Source organism: Salmo salar, chromosome ssa04, assembly GCF_905237065.1.
Source record: "Salmo salar chromosome ssa04, Ssal_v3.1, whole genome shotgun sequence".
In the NCBI taxonomy this organism is placed as follows: domain Eukaryota; kingdom Metazoa; phylum Chordata; class Actinopteri; order Salmoniformes; family Salmonidae; genus Salmo; species Salmo salar.
In genome coordinates this window covers 85914627-85930113 of record NC_059445.1, presented here as the reverse complement: position 1 = coordinate 85930113, position 15487 = coordinate 85914627, and the positions used below count along the sequence as shown (strand labels likewise).

Below are 15487 nucleotides of genomic sequence, written 5' to 3'. Positions count from 1 at the left end.
CATAACAGACTACAGTTCATAAATAGACTACAGTTCATAACATAGACTACAGTTCATAACAGACTACAGTTCATAACAGACTACAGTTCATAACATAGACTACAGTTCATAACAGACTACAGTTCATAACAGACTACAGTTCATAACAGACTACAGTTCATAACATAGACTACAGTTCATAACAGACTACAGTTCATAACAGACTACAGTTCATAACAGACTTCAGTTCATAACATAGACTACAGTTCATAACATAGACTACAGTTCATAACATAGACTACAGTTCATAACAGACTACAGTTCATAACATAGACTACAGTTCATAACAGACTACAGTTCATAACAGACTACAGTTCATAACATAGACTACAGTTCATAACATAGACTACAGTTCATAACAGACTACAGTTCATAACAGACTACAGTTCATAACAGACTACAGTTCATAACATAGACTACAGTTCATAACATAGACTACAGTTCATAACATAGACTAGGGCTGTTGCGTTGACTGTATTACCACCACACTGGCAGTCACGAGTCATGAAGGCAGTCAATAGGTCTGAATACTTTCTGAATGCACTGTAATAATAACAGCATATGAACAGCTTAATAACAGCATAATAACAGCGTAATAACAGCATATGAACAGCATAATAACAGCATATTAACAGGATAATAACAGCATATGAACAGCATAGTAACAGCATAATAACAGCATATTAACAGCATAGCATAACATAATAGAGACTAATAATCTTTCAGTAGGCATTAACTCTGCCATGGCTTGTTGGCCAAAGTCTATGGCGAAATGAATGGGGTTTTTGTAGGGGTTTTGGATAAACGCTGAAAATAAGGTTTGTGGTAAACACAGGCTAAGGATATCTTATAATATCCATCAGCTAACGTCACTGCATTCAGAAAGTATTCGGACCCCTTGACTTTTTCCATATTTTGTTACGTTTACAACCTTATTCTAAAATGTATTAAATACTTTCTTTCCCTCATCAATATACACACAACAGCCCATAATGACAAGCAAAAACAGTTTTTTAGAAATGTTCGCAGATACAGATAAATATATATATAAATAATGAAATGTCACATTTAAGTATTCAGACCGTTTACTCAGTACTTTGGTGAAGCACCGTTGGCAGCCATTACAGCCTCCAGTCTTCTTGGGTATGACACTACAAGCTTGGCACACCTGTATTTGGGGAGTTGCTCCCATTCTTCTCTGCAGATCCTCTCAAACTCTGTCAGGTTGGATGGAGAGCGTCGCTGCACAGCTATTTTCAGGTCTCTCCAGAGATGTTCAATCGGGTTCAAGTCCGGGCTCTGACTGGGTCACTCAAGGACATTTAGCAACTTGTCCCGAAGCCACTCCTGCGTTGTCTTGGCTCTGTGCTTAGGGTCGTTGTCCTGTTGGAAGGTGAACCTTCGCCCTAATCTGAGGTCCTGAGCGCTCTGGAGCAGGTTTTCATTAAGGATCTCTCTGTACTTTGCTCCGTTCATCTTTCCCTTGATCCTGACTAGTCTCCCAGTCCCTGCCGCTGAAAAACATCCCCACAGCATGATGCTGCCACCACCATGATTCACCGTAGGGATGGTGCCAGGTTTCTTCCAGACTTGACGCTTGGCATTCAGGCCAAATAGTTTAATCTTAGTTTCATCAAACCAGAGAATCTTGTTTCTCATGGTCTGAGAGTCTTTAGGTGCCTTTTGGCAAACTCCAAGCGGGCTGTCATGTGCCTTTTATTGAGGAGTGGCTTCCGGTCTGGCCACTCTACCATAAAGGCCTGATTTGGTGGAATGCTGCAGAGATGGTTGTCCTTCTGGAAGGTTGTCCCATCTCCACAGAGGAACTCTGAAACTCTGTCAGAGTGACCATCAGGTTCTTGGTCACCTCCCTGACCAAGGCCCTTCTCCCCTGATTGGTCAGTTTGGCCGGGCGGCCAGCTTTAGGAAGTCTTGGTGGTTCCAAACTTCTTCCATTTAAGACTGATGGAGGCCACCGTGTTCTTGGGGACCTTCGATGCTGCAGAAATGTTTTGGTACCCTTCCCCAGATCTGTGCCTCGAGACAATCCTGTCTCGGAGCTCAACGGACAATTCCTTCAACCTCATGGCTTGGTTTTTGCTCTGATATGCACTGTCAACTGTGAGACCTTATATAGACAGGTGTGTTCCTTTCCAAATCATGTCCAATTAATTCCATGTACCACAGGTGGACTCCAATCAACTTGTAAAACATCTCAAGGATGTCAAGGATACCTGCCGCATAACCACTAGGTGGCAGGTAGCCTAGTGGTTAGAGCGTTGGACTAGTAACTGTCAACTGAAAGGTTGCAAGATCAAATCCCCGAGCTGATAAGATAAAAATCTGTCGTTCTGACCCTGAACAAGGCAGTTAACCCACTGTTCCTAGGCCGTCATTGTAAATAAGAATGTGTTCCTAACTTGCCTAGTTATTAAAGGTAAAAATGTTTTTTTTTTTTTAAAAGGATGATCAATGGAAACAGGATGCATCTGAGTGTCACACCCTGATCAGTTTCCTCGTTATTGTCTCCACCCCCTCCAGGTGTAGCTTATTTTCCCCAGTGTATTTATCCCTGTGTTTCCTGTCTCTCTGCCCCAGTGTATTTATCCCTGTGTTTCCTGTCTCTCTGTGCCAGTTCGTCTTGTATGTTTAGTCAAGTCAACCAGCATGTATTTTTTTTACCCGTACTCCTTTTCTATTTTATTTTGCTAGTCTTCCCTGTTTTGACCACTGCCTGACTATGGACTACTTTCCCACCTGCCTGATCATCCTGCCTTCCCTTTAGTACCTATTGGACTCTGAACTGGTTTTGACCTTTTCGACCATTCTCTTGCCTACCCCTTTGGATTAATAAACATTGTGAGACTCCAAACATCTGCCTCCTGTGTCTGCATCTGGGTCTTGACTTGTGCCGTGATTCCTGAGCTCAATTTTGAGTCTCATAGCAAAGGGTCTGAATACCTACATAAATAAGATATTTCAGTTTTAATTTTAATAACAAAATTCTAAAAACCTGTTTTCACTCTGTCATTATGTTGAATTGTACAGTCGTGGCCAAAGGTTTTGAGAATGACACAAATATTAATTTCCACAAAGTTTGCTGCTTCAGTGTCTTTAGATATTTTTGGCAGATGTTACTGTGGAATACTGAAGTATAATTACAAGCATTTCATAAGTGTCAAAGGCTTTTATTGACAACTACATGAAGTTGACGCTAAGAGTCAATATTTGCAGTGTTGACACTTTTTTTTCAAGACCTCTGCAATCCGCCCTGGCATGCTGTCAATTAACTTCTGGGCCACATCCTGACTGATGGCAGCCCATTCTTGCATAATCAATGCTTGAAGTTTGTCAGAATTTGTGGGTTTTTGTTTGTCCACCCGCCTCTTGAGGATTGACCACAAATTCTCAATGGGATTAAGGTCTGGGGAGTTTCCTGGCCATGGACTCAAAATATCGATGTTTTGTTCCCCGAGCCACTTAGTTATCACTTTTGCCTAATGGCAAGGTGCTCCATCATGCTGGAAAAGGCATTGTTCATCACCAAACTGTTCCTAGATGGTTGGGAGAAGTTGCTCTCAGAGGATGTGTTGGTACCATTTCTTTATCCATAGCTGTGTACTTAGGCAAAATTGTGAGTGAGCCCACTCCCTTGGCTGAGAAGCAACCCCACACATGAATGGTCTCAGGATGCTTTACTGTTCGCATGACACAGGACTGATGGTAGCGCTCACCTTGTCTTCTCCGGACAAGCTTTTTTCCGGATGCGCCAAACAATCGGAAAGGGGATTCATCAGAGAAAATGACTTTACCCCAGTCCTCAGCAGTCCAATCCCTGTACCTTTTGCAGAATATCAGTCTGTCCCTGATGTTTTTCCTGGAGAGAAGTGGCTTCTTTGCTGCCCTTCTTGACACCAGGCCATCCTCCAAAAATCTTCACCTCACTGTGCGTGCAGATGCACTCACACCTGCCTGCTGCCATTCCTGAGCAAGCTCTGTACTGGTGGTGCCCCGATCCCGCAGCTGAATCAACTTTAGGAGACGGTCTTGGCGCTTGCTGGACTTTCTTGGGCGCCCTGAAGCCTTCTTCACAACAATTGAACCGCTCTCCTTGAAGTTCTTGATGATCCGATAAATGGTTGATTTAGGTGCAATCTTACTGGCAGCAATATCCTTGCCTGTGAAGCCCTTTTTGTGCAAAGCAATGATGACGGCACGTATTTCCTTGCATTCTCAAAACGTTTGGCCACGACTGTTACAGTAGATTGATGAGGATTTTTTTTTTTTAGAATGGATGAAACGTAACAAAATGTGGAAAAAGTCAAGGGGTCTGAATACTTTCCAAAACAAGCACTTAAAGCACACAATAGTTTCATAATTCTTAAAGGTCATGTCAACAGACTGATATTACCTCATAGAAAAAAAACTATAAAATATCCTAAACCTGTATTAACCTCAGACCTTATTTGCGTTAATCCCAAAACCCCATTCTTTCCCCATTAATTTCCCCCGTATGAATGGCTGAACGAACCAGAGGCAACTCATTTCCGTTTCAGAGGATTACAAGCTGGCGAGCTCTACGTCCTCTGTCTTGATATCTCCCTGGACAACCCTGTGTCATTATGTAGTAGTAACAGTTATTAGTACAGTTCATAACATATTATAACACGACATAACATAGACTACAGTTCATATCATAATATAACATAGCTGCTTCTCATTCATATCACAGCCTGAGTTGTGGTATATTTCCATAACACGACACAACGCGATGCACGACAGTAACCTACCAGCCACTCTCTACTATGTAGATGGGTGGGTTGTCGTACTCTGCTCTAATCCAGTATAGCAGCATCCTCAGATCCAGAACTTCAATCTGGCCAAATTTGAGACTGGCGTCGATCAGCTGGTAGCTCAGAGAAGGACCATGGGACAGAGCAAAGAAGTCTGCGGTCCCCCTCACTTCATCCCTCTCTGCCTGGATAGAGGAAAGGAGAGGAGATGGGAGGGGATGGGAGGAGATGGGAGGGGATGAGAGGAGATGGGAGGGGATGGAGATGGAAGGAGATGAGAGGAGATGGGAGGATATGGGAGGAGATGGGAGGAGATGGGAGGATGTGAGAGGAGAGGAGAGGAGATGAGAGGAGAGGGAAGGAGAGGGAATGAGAGGAGATGAGAAGAGAGGGGATGAGAGGGGATGAGAGGAGAGGAGATGAGATGAGAGGAGAGGGGATGAGAGGAGAGGAGAATAACTTTCAATCTGTTGCAAAATATAATAACAATATAACTTTCTAAAGGGAACAGGGTCCTGATCAAAACAAGTGCACTTTTAGAGGGAATAGCGTGCCATTTGGGACAGAGAGTAAGGGCCTATTCTATTCTACGTGCCTGTGTGAAGGAGGGCAGGCGGTGGTAGAGTGGGGCTAGTCTCTATACTAGTATTCAGGTCTAGGCTAACCCCGGGCTAACGTGCCTGTGTGAAGGAGGGCAGGCGGTGGTAGAGTGGGGCTAGTCTCTATACTAGTATTCAGGTCTAGGCTAACCCCGGGCTAACGTGCCTGTGTGAAGGAGGGCAGGCGGTGGTAGAGTGGGGCTAGTCTCTATACTAGTATTCAGGTCTAGGCTAACCCCGGGCTAACGTGCCTGTGTGAAGGAGGGCAGGCGGTGGTAGAGTGGGGCTAGTCTCTATACTAGTATTCAGGTCTAGGCTAACCCCGGGCTAACGTGCCTGTGTGAAGGAGGGCAGGCGGTGGTAGAGTGGGGCTAGTCTCTATACTAGTATTCAGGTCTAGGCTAACCCCGGGCTAACGTGCCTGTGTGAAGGAGGGCAGGCGGTGGTAGAGTGGGGCTAGTCTCTATACTAGTATTCAGGTCTAGGCTAACCCCAGGCTAACGTGCCTGTGTGAAGGAGGGCAGGCGGTGGTAGAGTGGGGCTAGTCTCTATACTAGTATTCAGGTCTAGGCTAACCCCGGGCTAACGTGCCTGTGTGAAGGAGGGCAGGCGGTGGTAGAGTGGGGCTAGTCTCTATACTAGTATTCAGGTCTAGGCTAACCCCGGGCTAACGTGCCTGTGTGAAGGAGGGCAGGCGGTGGTAGAGTGGGGCTAGTCTCTATACTAGTATTCAGGTCTAGGCTAACCCCGGGCTAACGTGCCTGTGTGAAGGAGGGCAGACGGTGGGACAGGTTGTGCTTCATGCTGGGGGGGTAATCTCCATCAGTGAAGAGGGGTCTGGCGAACCAGCCCAACACGAAGTCCAGGGACCACTGGCACGCCTGCAGGCTCTCACGTCGCGTCCTGCTGGGCTTGATCCAATGGGAGGCCAGCGCCATTGAAACTTTCCCTTGCTGCTGGGGCCGGTAGTGGCGGTCGTAGAGGTGCCACGCTGCAGCATGAGCCTGGGGGGGAGGAGGGGAGAGGAGGAGAGAGGGGGAGGAGGGGAGAGGGGGAGGAGGGGGAGGAGGGGAGAGGGGAGGAGGGGAGAGGAGGGGAAAGGAGGAGAGAGGGGAGGGGAGAGGGGGGGAGGAGGGGAAAGGAGGAGGGGAGAGGAGGAGAGGGGGGAGGAGGGGAGAGGGGGGAGGAGAGGAAGAGAGAGGAGGAGAGAGGAGGAGAGAGGAGGAGGGAGGAGGGGAGAGGAGGGGAGAGGAGGAGAGAGGAGGGGAGAGGAGGGAGAGGAGGGGAGAGGAGGAGAGAGGAGGAGAGAGGAGGGGAGAGGAGGAGAGAGGAGGGGAGAGGAGGGGAGAAGAGGAGAGAGGAGGAGAGAGGAGGGGAGAGGAGGAGAGAGGAGGAGGGAGGAGGAGGGAGGAGGGGAGAGGAGGAGAGAGGAGAGAGGATGAGAGAGGAGGGGAGAGGAGGAGAGAGGAGGAGAGAGGAGGGGAGAGGAGGAGGGAGGAGGGGAGAGGAGGAGAGAGGAGGAGAGAGGAGGAGAGAGGAGGGGAGAGGAGGAAAGAGGAGGAGGGAGGAGAGGAGAGGAGAGGGGGGGAAAGGAGGAGAGAGGAGGAGAGAGGAGGGGAGAGGAGGAGAGGAGAGAAAGAGACAGAGGGATGGAAATACATATTTGTTTTTACATTCAAAACAATTTATTTCATATGAGATTATTCTACTTTTCCGTGATTTAATTTGATGTATTTGACAATTTTGAACCTCAATTCAAGCAACACAATGAATTTTAAATCATGGAGAATATTTAACACAACATATTTGTAAACAAATGACAGTATTTTTACATTGTGGTCCTCTAATGACGACAGCTATAATGTCATACAGTGGCATTCCAGTAAATAGAATCTGACGCAGAGTTGATCAGGTGCAGTCTGTTTACGTCCTAAATTACATCCACATTCCCTTCATAGTGCACTATTTTGAACCTGGTCAAAAGCATTGCACTATATAGGGAATAGTGTGCTATTTTTGAACGGAATTTGTGATTTAGTGCTCTCTCTCACCTTGAGGAGGTTGTGTCCCACTCTAAACGGCAGGTCCGGGTCATTCTTGATTCCCGGAGCCACCTTCCCAGTCCCGTACCCGTTCCACGCCACCAGGAACGGGTTGTCTATCGTGATCCAATACTTCACATCATCACCGAATGTTTGGAAACAGAAATCTGCATAATCACGGAAAAGCTCCACGAGCGCTGGGTCGCTCCACCCGCCGAACGTTCTCTGCAGGTTGTCAGGTAAATCCCAGTGATATAACGTGATCACCGGCTGCACGTTGATCTCCTTCAACTTCCGAATTAACGTCCGGTAGTAGTTGGTACCGATCTCGTTGTAACTACCGCGGCTGCCGTTTGGAAATATCCGCGACCACGAGAGTGAGAAGCGGTAATGACTGACCCCGAGCTGTTTCAATGCGCGGACGTCGCTTTGGATGTTATGGTAGCTGTCGCTGCCAACGTCCCCGGTAGCGATCCGGTTCCCGCCGCGCGTAAAAGTGTCCCAAATGGACAGGCCCTTCCCGTCTTTCTCAAACGCACCCTCCACCTGGTAAGCTGCCGTTCCAACCGCCCACATAAAGTTGTCAGGAAAGGTGTCGTAGAGGAAAGCCTTGTCACCGGGATAGTCCAATTTACTAAATCTCTCCCACGTCTTCAACCCAGCGCCTGGACCCGCGACCGCCCGGTACAACTCACAAGAAATGACCAGAACAAACGTCATGAAACGAGGGAGTTGCATCGCGCCGACTGCGTTAAATTGAGTGAGGTCATTTACCGTAATATAAACCATTATAGACTTAATTATACAAATCGATATCCTATATAATCCATAAAACCAGTAGCTAGGCTACTTTAGTAGGCATACTGTCCCTACTTGTTGTGTTCTCTGAAGCGCAAACAGCCGGTTACTAGCTAGCCTATAAACGCAAATGGATGCGACAACTCCAGCACCTCTTCCCCTCCCTCTTCCCCCGGGGCCGCCAGTCAACAGCAGATATATCAATGATTAGTCAAAAACCCCTCCACGCGTAACTGACGGTCTCCCGGAGCCGGTCAATGTTACCGGGCAATAATGACCAATATCTCTCCAGGCAGGGCCATTAGCACAGGAAAGACAGATGACACTGTTTATACAGCATGAGAGGAAGAGGCCAATATGAATCTCTTTAAGTCCTAAATGGTAACCTATTCCCTTTCAAATGCACTATTGACCAGTCTCCCTTACGGCTCTGGTCAAAAGTAGTACACTATATAGGAAATAGGATGTTATTTGGGAAGTGACAGTAGGTCTGTAGTTGCCAAGGAATGCATTTTAATATAATATTTACCAAAGAATGTTTACAGAATGTTTACAGAATGTTTACAGAATGTTTACAATGCAATGCAGTAATCTTCTGTTCTATTCATTCTGCCTACAGAATATTTACAATGGGACCATATGAAGACATAGGTGTGTGTGTGTGTGTGTGTGTGTGTGTGTGTGTGTGTGTGTGTGTGTGTGTGTGTGTGTGTGTGTGTGTGTGTGTGTGTGTGTGTGTGTGTGTGTGTGTGTGTGTGTGTGTAATCTTCTGTTTGTAGTGTCACTAGATAATCGTGTTCACCCATGCTGCAAATGTATTATTTAGGAATATCACATCTGTACGAAATGCATAAAACAAACACACACACACACACACACACACACACACACACACACACACACACACACACACACACACACACACACCTATGTCTTGTTGTCATCAACATGATGACATCATTATATGGTCCCAGCTGCCAGGGGATACATAATCAAATGACCCACAATACAAAATATTACCCATGATACATCTTGACCTGAGATGAATGGTAGCAAAGACATAATGGACAGTTTATCAATGTCACCTCTCCTGCCAAGACAACCTGAATATAATGTCATCTCTCCTGCCAAGACAACCTGAATATAATGCTGATTATAATGTCTTCTCTCCTGCCAAGACAACCTGATTATAATGTCATCTCTCCTGCCAAGACAACCTGAATATAATGTCATCTCTCCTGCCTAGACAACCTGATTATAATGTCACCTCTCCTGCCTAGACAACCTGAATATAATGTCACCTCTCCTGCCAAGACAACCTGAATATAATGTCATCTCTCCTGCCTAGACAACCTGATTATAATGCTGATTATAATGTCACCTCTCCTGCCTAGACAACCTGAATATAATGTCACCTCTCCTGCCAAGACAACCTGAATATAATGTCATCTCTCCTGCCTAGACAACCTGATTATAATGCTGATTATAATGTCACCTCTCCTGCCAAGACAACCTGAATATAATGTCATCTCTCCTGCCTAGACAACCTGAATATAATGCTGATTATAATGTCACCTCTCCTGCCTAGACAACCTGATTATAATGCTGATTATAATGTCACCTCTCCTGCCTAGACAACCTGAATATAATGTCACCTCTCCTGCCAAGACAACCTGAATATAATGTCATCTCTCCTGCCTAGACAACCTGATTATAATGCTGATTATAATGTCACCTCTCCTGCCAAGACAACCTGAATATAATGTCATCTATCCTGCCTAGACAATCTGAATATAATGCTGAATATAATGTCACCTCTCCTGCCAAGACAACCTGAATATAATGTCATCTCTCCTGCCTAGACAACCTGATTATAATGCTGATTATAATGTCACCTCTCCTGCCTAGACAACCTGAATATAATGTCATCTCTCCTGCCTAGACAACCTGAATATAATGCTGATTATAATGTCACCTCTCCTGCCTAGACAACCTGATTATAATGCCACCTCTCCTGCCAAGACAACCTGAATATAATGTCATCTCTCCTGCCTAGACAACCTGAATATAATGCTGAATATAATGTCATCTCTCCTGCCTAGACAACCTGAATATAATGCTGAATATGTGATTTAGCCTTCATGTTACCGATGTGGATCCTGAGTCCTTACTGAAATTTTGTAAAAAATAAAAAAAAAGTCTATTTTATAGATGATCCCACAGGTTTAGGATGGAGGGAAGGAGGGATGAAGGGAAGGAGGGATGAAGGGAAGGAGGGATGAAGGGAAGGAGGAATGGAGGGAAGGAGAGATGAAGGGAATGATATGCAAACAGAGGGAGATAACACAATGTTCCTGAGTGATCATATTACTCTCTTCTTCCTGCTTTCAGGTTGCCTGGAAACACTCATCCGTCAGTCTGTCTTATTGGGTGGCTGAAAGCCCAGGACACTAAATATACATCCACAGGTATCAGCTAAATAAACATATTGTATTGAACCGAGGGACATGGAAGGGAACCCGTAGTACTGTGTGTCTTCCCCCCATAGTCTCTTCTGGACTTGGGGACTGTTATGTCACGACTGTGTGTAGAAACAGTACAAACTAACAGACTAACAGTACAAACAAAACAAAATAATGCATGAAATGAAATGTCTGCATTCACTACTGTAAGTCGCTCTGGATAAGAGCGTCTGCTAAATGATGTAAATGAAACGGACCAAAGCGCAGCGTGAATATCGTTCCACATCTTTTTATTAGAAAGTGAATCTTAGCCAAACAAACACTAAACTATAAACAAACAACAAACCGTGACGAAAGAGGTGCAACATGAACCAACTCTAAATAATCTCCCACAAACACAGGTGGGAAAAAACAACGACTTAAATATGATCCCCAATTAGAGACAACGAAAGCCAGCTCCCTCTAATTGGGGATCATCCCAAAATCCCAACATAGAAAACAGAAACTAGAACCAAAACATAGAACTAAATAAACTAGATAACCCCCCCCAGTCACGCCATGATCTACTCTACCATAGAAAATAAGAGCTCTCTATGGTCAGGAGGTGACATGTTAATTAAGAGACGTCCGGTGACATGTCTTGTGGGGTACGCATGGGTGTCCGTGCTGTGTGCTAGATAGTTGTGCTTTCGGTGCTTTCAACATGTTAAAATCTCTCACATGTACAAGTACTGTTAAAGAACACCCTCTGTGTTCTGTTAGACAGGTAACTCTTTATCCACAATTATAGCAGGGGGTATAAAGCCATAACACGTATGTTTATTCCAGCAGCAGACTACGATCAATAATGTCAAAAGCCGCGCACTGAAGTCTAACAAAACAGGCCCCCCCATAATCTTTTTATCATCAATTCTCCATCAGCCAACCGGGAAAAGAGCACACAGTATAGAATAAAATCAACCGGGAAAAGCATTTCCAACGTCCTCGATTTGTATTATATACAGTGCTTTCGGAAAGTATTCAGACCCCTTACAGCCTTATTCTAAAATGGATTAAATAAATAAAGGATCTTTATCAATCTACACACAATAATGATAAACCGAAAACAGGTTTTTAGACATTTTTCTTTACGTTATTTATATGGTACCAGTTAAAAGTTTGGACACACCTACTCATTCCAGGATTTTACTTAATTTTTACTATTTTTATGCATTGTAGAATAATAGTGAAGAAATCAAACCTATGAAATAACACATATGGAATCATATAACCACATTTCTTTTTACAAAAACCAAAGTATATTTTATATTTGTGAATCTTCAAAGTAGCCGCTCTTTGCCTTGATGACAGCTTTGCATGCTCTTGGCATTCTCTCAACCAGCTTCATGAGGTAGTCACCTGGAATGCATTTCAATTAACAGGTGTGCCTTGTTAAAAGTGAATTTGTGGAATTTCTTTCCTTCTTAATGTGTTTGAGTCAATCAGTTGTGTTGTGACAAGGTAGGGGTGGTATACAGAAGATAACCCTATTTGGTAAAAGACCAAGTCCTATATTATGGCAAGAACAGCTCAAATAAGCAAAGAGAAATGACAGTCCATCATTACTTTAAGACATGAAGGTCAGTCAATCAGGAAAATGTAAAGAACTTTGAAAGTTTCTTCAAGTGCAGTCGCAAAAAACATCAAGCGCTATGATGAAGCTCTCTCTCAAGAGGACCGCCACAGGAAAGGAAGACCCAGAGTTATCTCTGCTGCAGAGGATAAGTTCATTAGAGTTAACTGCACCTCAGATTGCAGCGCAAATAAATGCTTCAGAGTTCAAGTAACAGAAACATCAACTGTTCAGAGGAGAGTGAGTGAATCAGGACTTCATGGTCGATTTGCTGCAAAGAAACCACTACTAAAGGAAACCAATAAGAAGAAGAGACTTGTTTGGGCCAAAAATCACAAGCAATGGATATTAGACCGGTGTAAATCTGTCCTTTGGTCTGATGATTCCAAATATGAGATTTTTTGGTTCCAACCGCCGTGTCTTTGTGAGACGCAGAGTAGGTGAACGGATGAAGTGTGGTTCCCACCGTGAAGCTTGGAGGAGGAAGTGTGATGGTGTGTGGTGTTTTGCATCATCATCATCATCCTCTTGAGAAGCCCCTGTCCCAGCTTGTGCGAAGTAAAAAAGTTATTGAATGGGATGTTGTGGCAACGGAGTCCCTGTGTCACGTCCAGGACAAACCGCCTCCTTTGGTTCTTCTCAGGGGCTTCTCCGTCTGACTTCCCCATATACACTTGCAAGTTCCACGCATATGATGAAGCAGCATCACAGGCAGCCCAGATCTTGATTCCATATTTTGTGGGTTTAGACTGTATGTACTGCCTGAAGGGGCAGCGGCCCCTAAATGGCATAAGCTGTTCATCAACAGTAACGTTGGGACCAGGGTTGTAAAACAGGGGAAGGAGGCCCACTCACTTGTCCCACACGGATCTTATTGCAGCTAGCTCGTCTCTCTGCCGCCGAGCTGTTCTGGTGTCTCGTTTATCGAAGCGGATAATCCTGGAAATAATGTGGAAGTTTTCCAGAGACATTGTTGCACTGAAAAGTTTTCTGCCAGTTTCTGAATCACACAGGGATTCTGTGGATTCCCCATTGGATCTGAAAACACCAGCAAGGATAAGAACCCCAAAGTATGAGTTTGGCCCATCTCCTTCCATCTCTCTCCAAAAACACACCTTCCCTACAAATTAGTTCAGTCCAGAATGATTTTCTGGATGGTGTCTGGGATGAACAGTTGAAAAGAAGACTTTATGTCCTGCACATGAGTAACCCTGGTTGCATGAGTCAGCCCTGATTGCATTCTTATCACATTGGCAGCCATGCTGGGAGGCTCATTCCTTGGGCAAGATGACCATTAAATTTCAAAAAATTTTATATCCATATTTCTCCTACTGCAAGTGGCTGATGAGCTGGTTGCTGACGGGCTGGTCCTGGGGCTGGTTGCTGATGGGCTGGTTGCTGACGGGCTGGTCCTGGGGTTGGCTGTCTGACGGGCTGGTCCTGGGGCTGGCTGCTGATGGGCTGGACCTGGGGCTGGCTGAGGGTCAATCTCATCCTCTTCTTCCATCTCACTGTCAGACTCCGAATTGACAGAGACAATTCCACTTTGGTGGATGAATAATTTTCTGAATATGAGGATCATGTCTCTGTCAGATGCTCCTAGACGCTCCTTCTATACTAGCTTCTCTCTCTACAATTTTTTTTTTCTAAGGCCCTCTGAGCAGAGATTACTTTTGCCATACTGATTGATTGTGGTAAAGAGCCACATATGCAAAGATATTTATTTGTTGTGTCCCTCCCTCCAATTTGCTCCTGGCTGTGGTAGAGTGTGGGAAAATACTGCATTTTTTACAATGTATCGAATAATGTATAGAAATAATGTATTGTAATAACATTGTGCAGGTCCACGCAAGACATTTTGTAGTTTCACACACTACAAAGGGTAAAGAGTGCGAGAAAAGCGTTAGACAGGCAGACAGGCAGGGAGACAGAAAGGTTCTTGGTGCTATGTTGAAACAGCAGGTCCAGGGAGGAGGAAGACAGAGTGAAGGCACACAACAAATTTTATTTAATTTTTACTTGTTTTCACCTACACACACACTTTTATTACCCTCGGATCCAGTGTTCTCGAACACCACATATGTAATATAAATGTGTAGGGGGGAACACAGTGTGCACTCAATGGAAATGTGTTATTTTACATGTTCTTCACAGAAAATGAGCCAAGGCCAATGAGTCTCAGGTTGAAAAAATAATTTGTTGTATCATTTTTCTTTTAGTAAACATTGAAAATGGGGCCCACAGACCCAAACAAGGGTTAACTCACTACTGCTATCAGAAGAAACCCTTGGTGTCCTAACTCACTACTGCTATCAGAAGAAACCTTTCCTTACATTATATTTACAGATCAAACTGGTGTTATTAAAAATCGTCATTATCTTTTTCATCATCAGACATCTTTATAATACACTTTATAATCTCTCTTCATCTGACACTCCAGAGATATTGTTATCACTTGATGCTGAGAAGGCGTTTGATCGAATGGAGTGGGATTATTTATTTTATACTCTCAAACAATTTGGATTCGGTGCCAATTTTATGTCCTGGATCAAAGTCCTTTATACTCCTCCCCTGTGGCTGCAATGCGCATAAGTAATAACCTTTCATCCTATTTCCAACGTGGGACAAGACAGGGTTGTACTCTATCCCCTCAGCTGTTTGCCATTGCAATTGAGCCTTTAGCCATAGCAGTACGTAATAACACCACTATCAAAGGCATTAGAAGAGGGGGCTATGGAGTGGCATCACAGGAGGCCCCTCTAAACAGTTCTATAGGAGTGGCATCACAGGAGGCCCCTCTAAACAGTTCTATAGGAGTGGCATCACAGGAGGCCCCTCTAAACAGTTCTATGGAGTGGCACCACAGGAGGCCCCTCTAAACAGTTCTATAGGAGTGGCATCACAGGAGGCCCCTCTAAACAGTTCTATAGGAGTGGCATCACACACAATGATGGCTTAGGAACAGTGGGTTAACTGCCTTGTTCAGGGGCAGAACGACAGATTTGTACCTTGTCAGCTCAGGGATTCAAACTTGCAACCTTTCGGTTGCTAGCCCAAAACTCTAACCACTAGGCTACCCACTAAGTGACATACATTTTTTTTTTAAATAAACCAAACTTTTTTATCCTTTTTTAGAAGACAT

The 15487-nt window shown here is 44.6% G+C and overlaps 1 protein-coding gene across 1 annotated transcript in view; it reads right to left on the bottom strand.

The window, feature by feature from the left end:
- kl (klotho) overlaps window positions 1-8436 on the bottom strand; it is a 95127-nt gene extending 86691 nt beyond the window's left edge. The window contains exons 1-3 of the mRNA XM_045717435.1: window positions 7483-8436; window positions 6193-6435; window positions 4830-5017 (exon numbers count right to left, since the gene is read on the bottom strand). Coding sequence (XP_045573391.1) covers window positions 4830-5017; window positions 6193-6435; window positions 7483-8262 — 1211 coding nt within the window. The 5' untranslated portion in view covers window positions 8263-8436. The remainder of the gene's footprint in view (window positions 1-4829; window positions 5018-6192; window positions 6436-7482) is intronic.
- Window positions 8437-15487: the final 7051 nt, after the last annotated feature.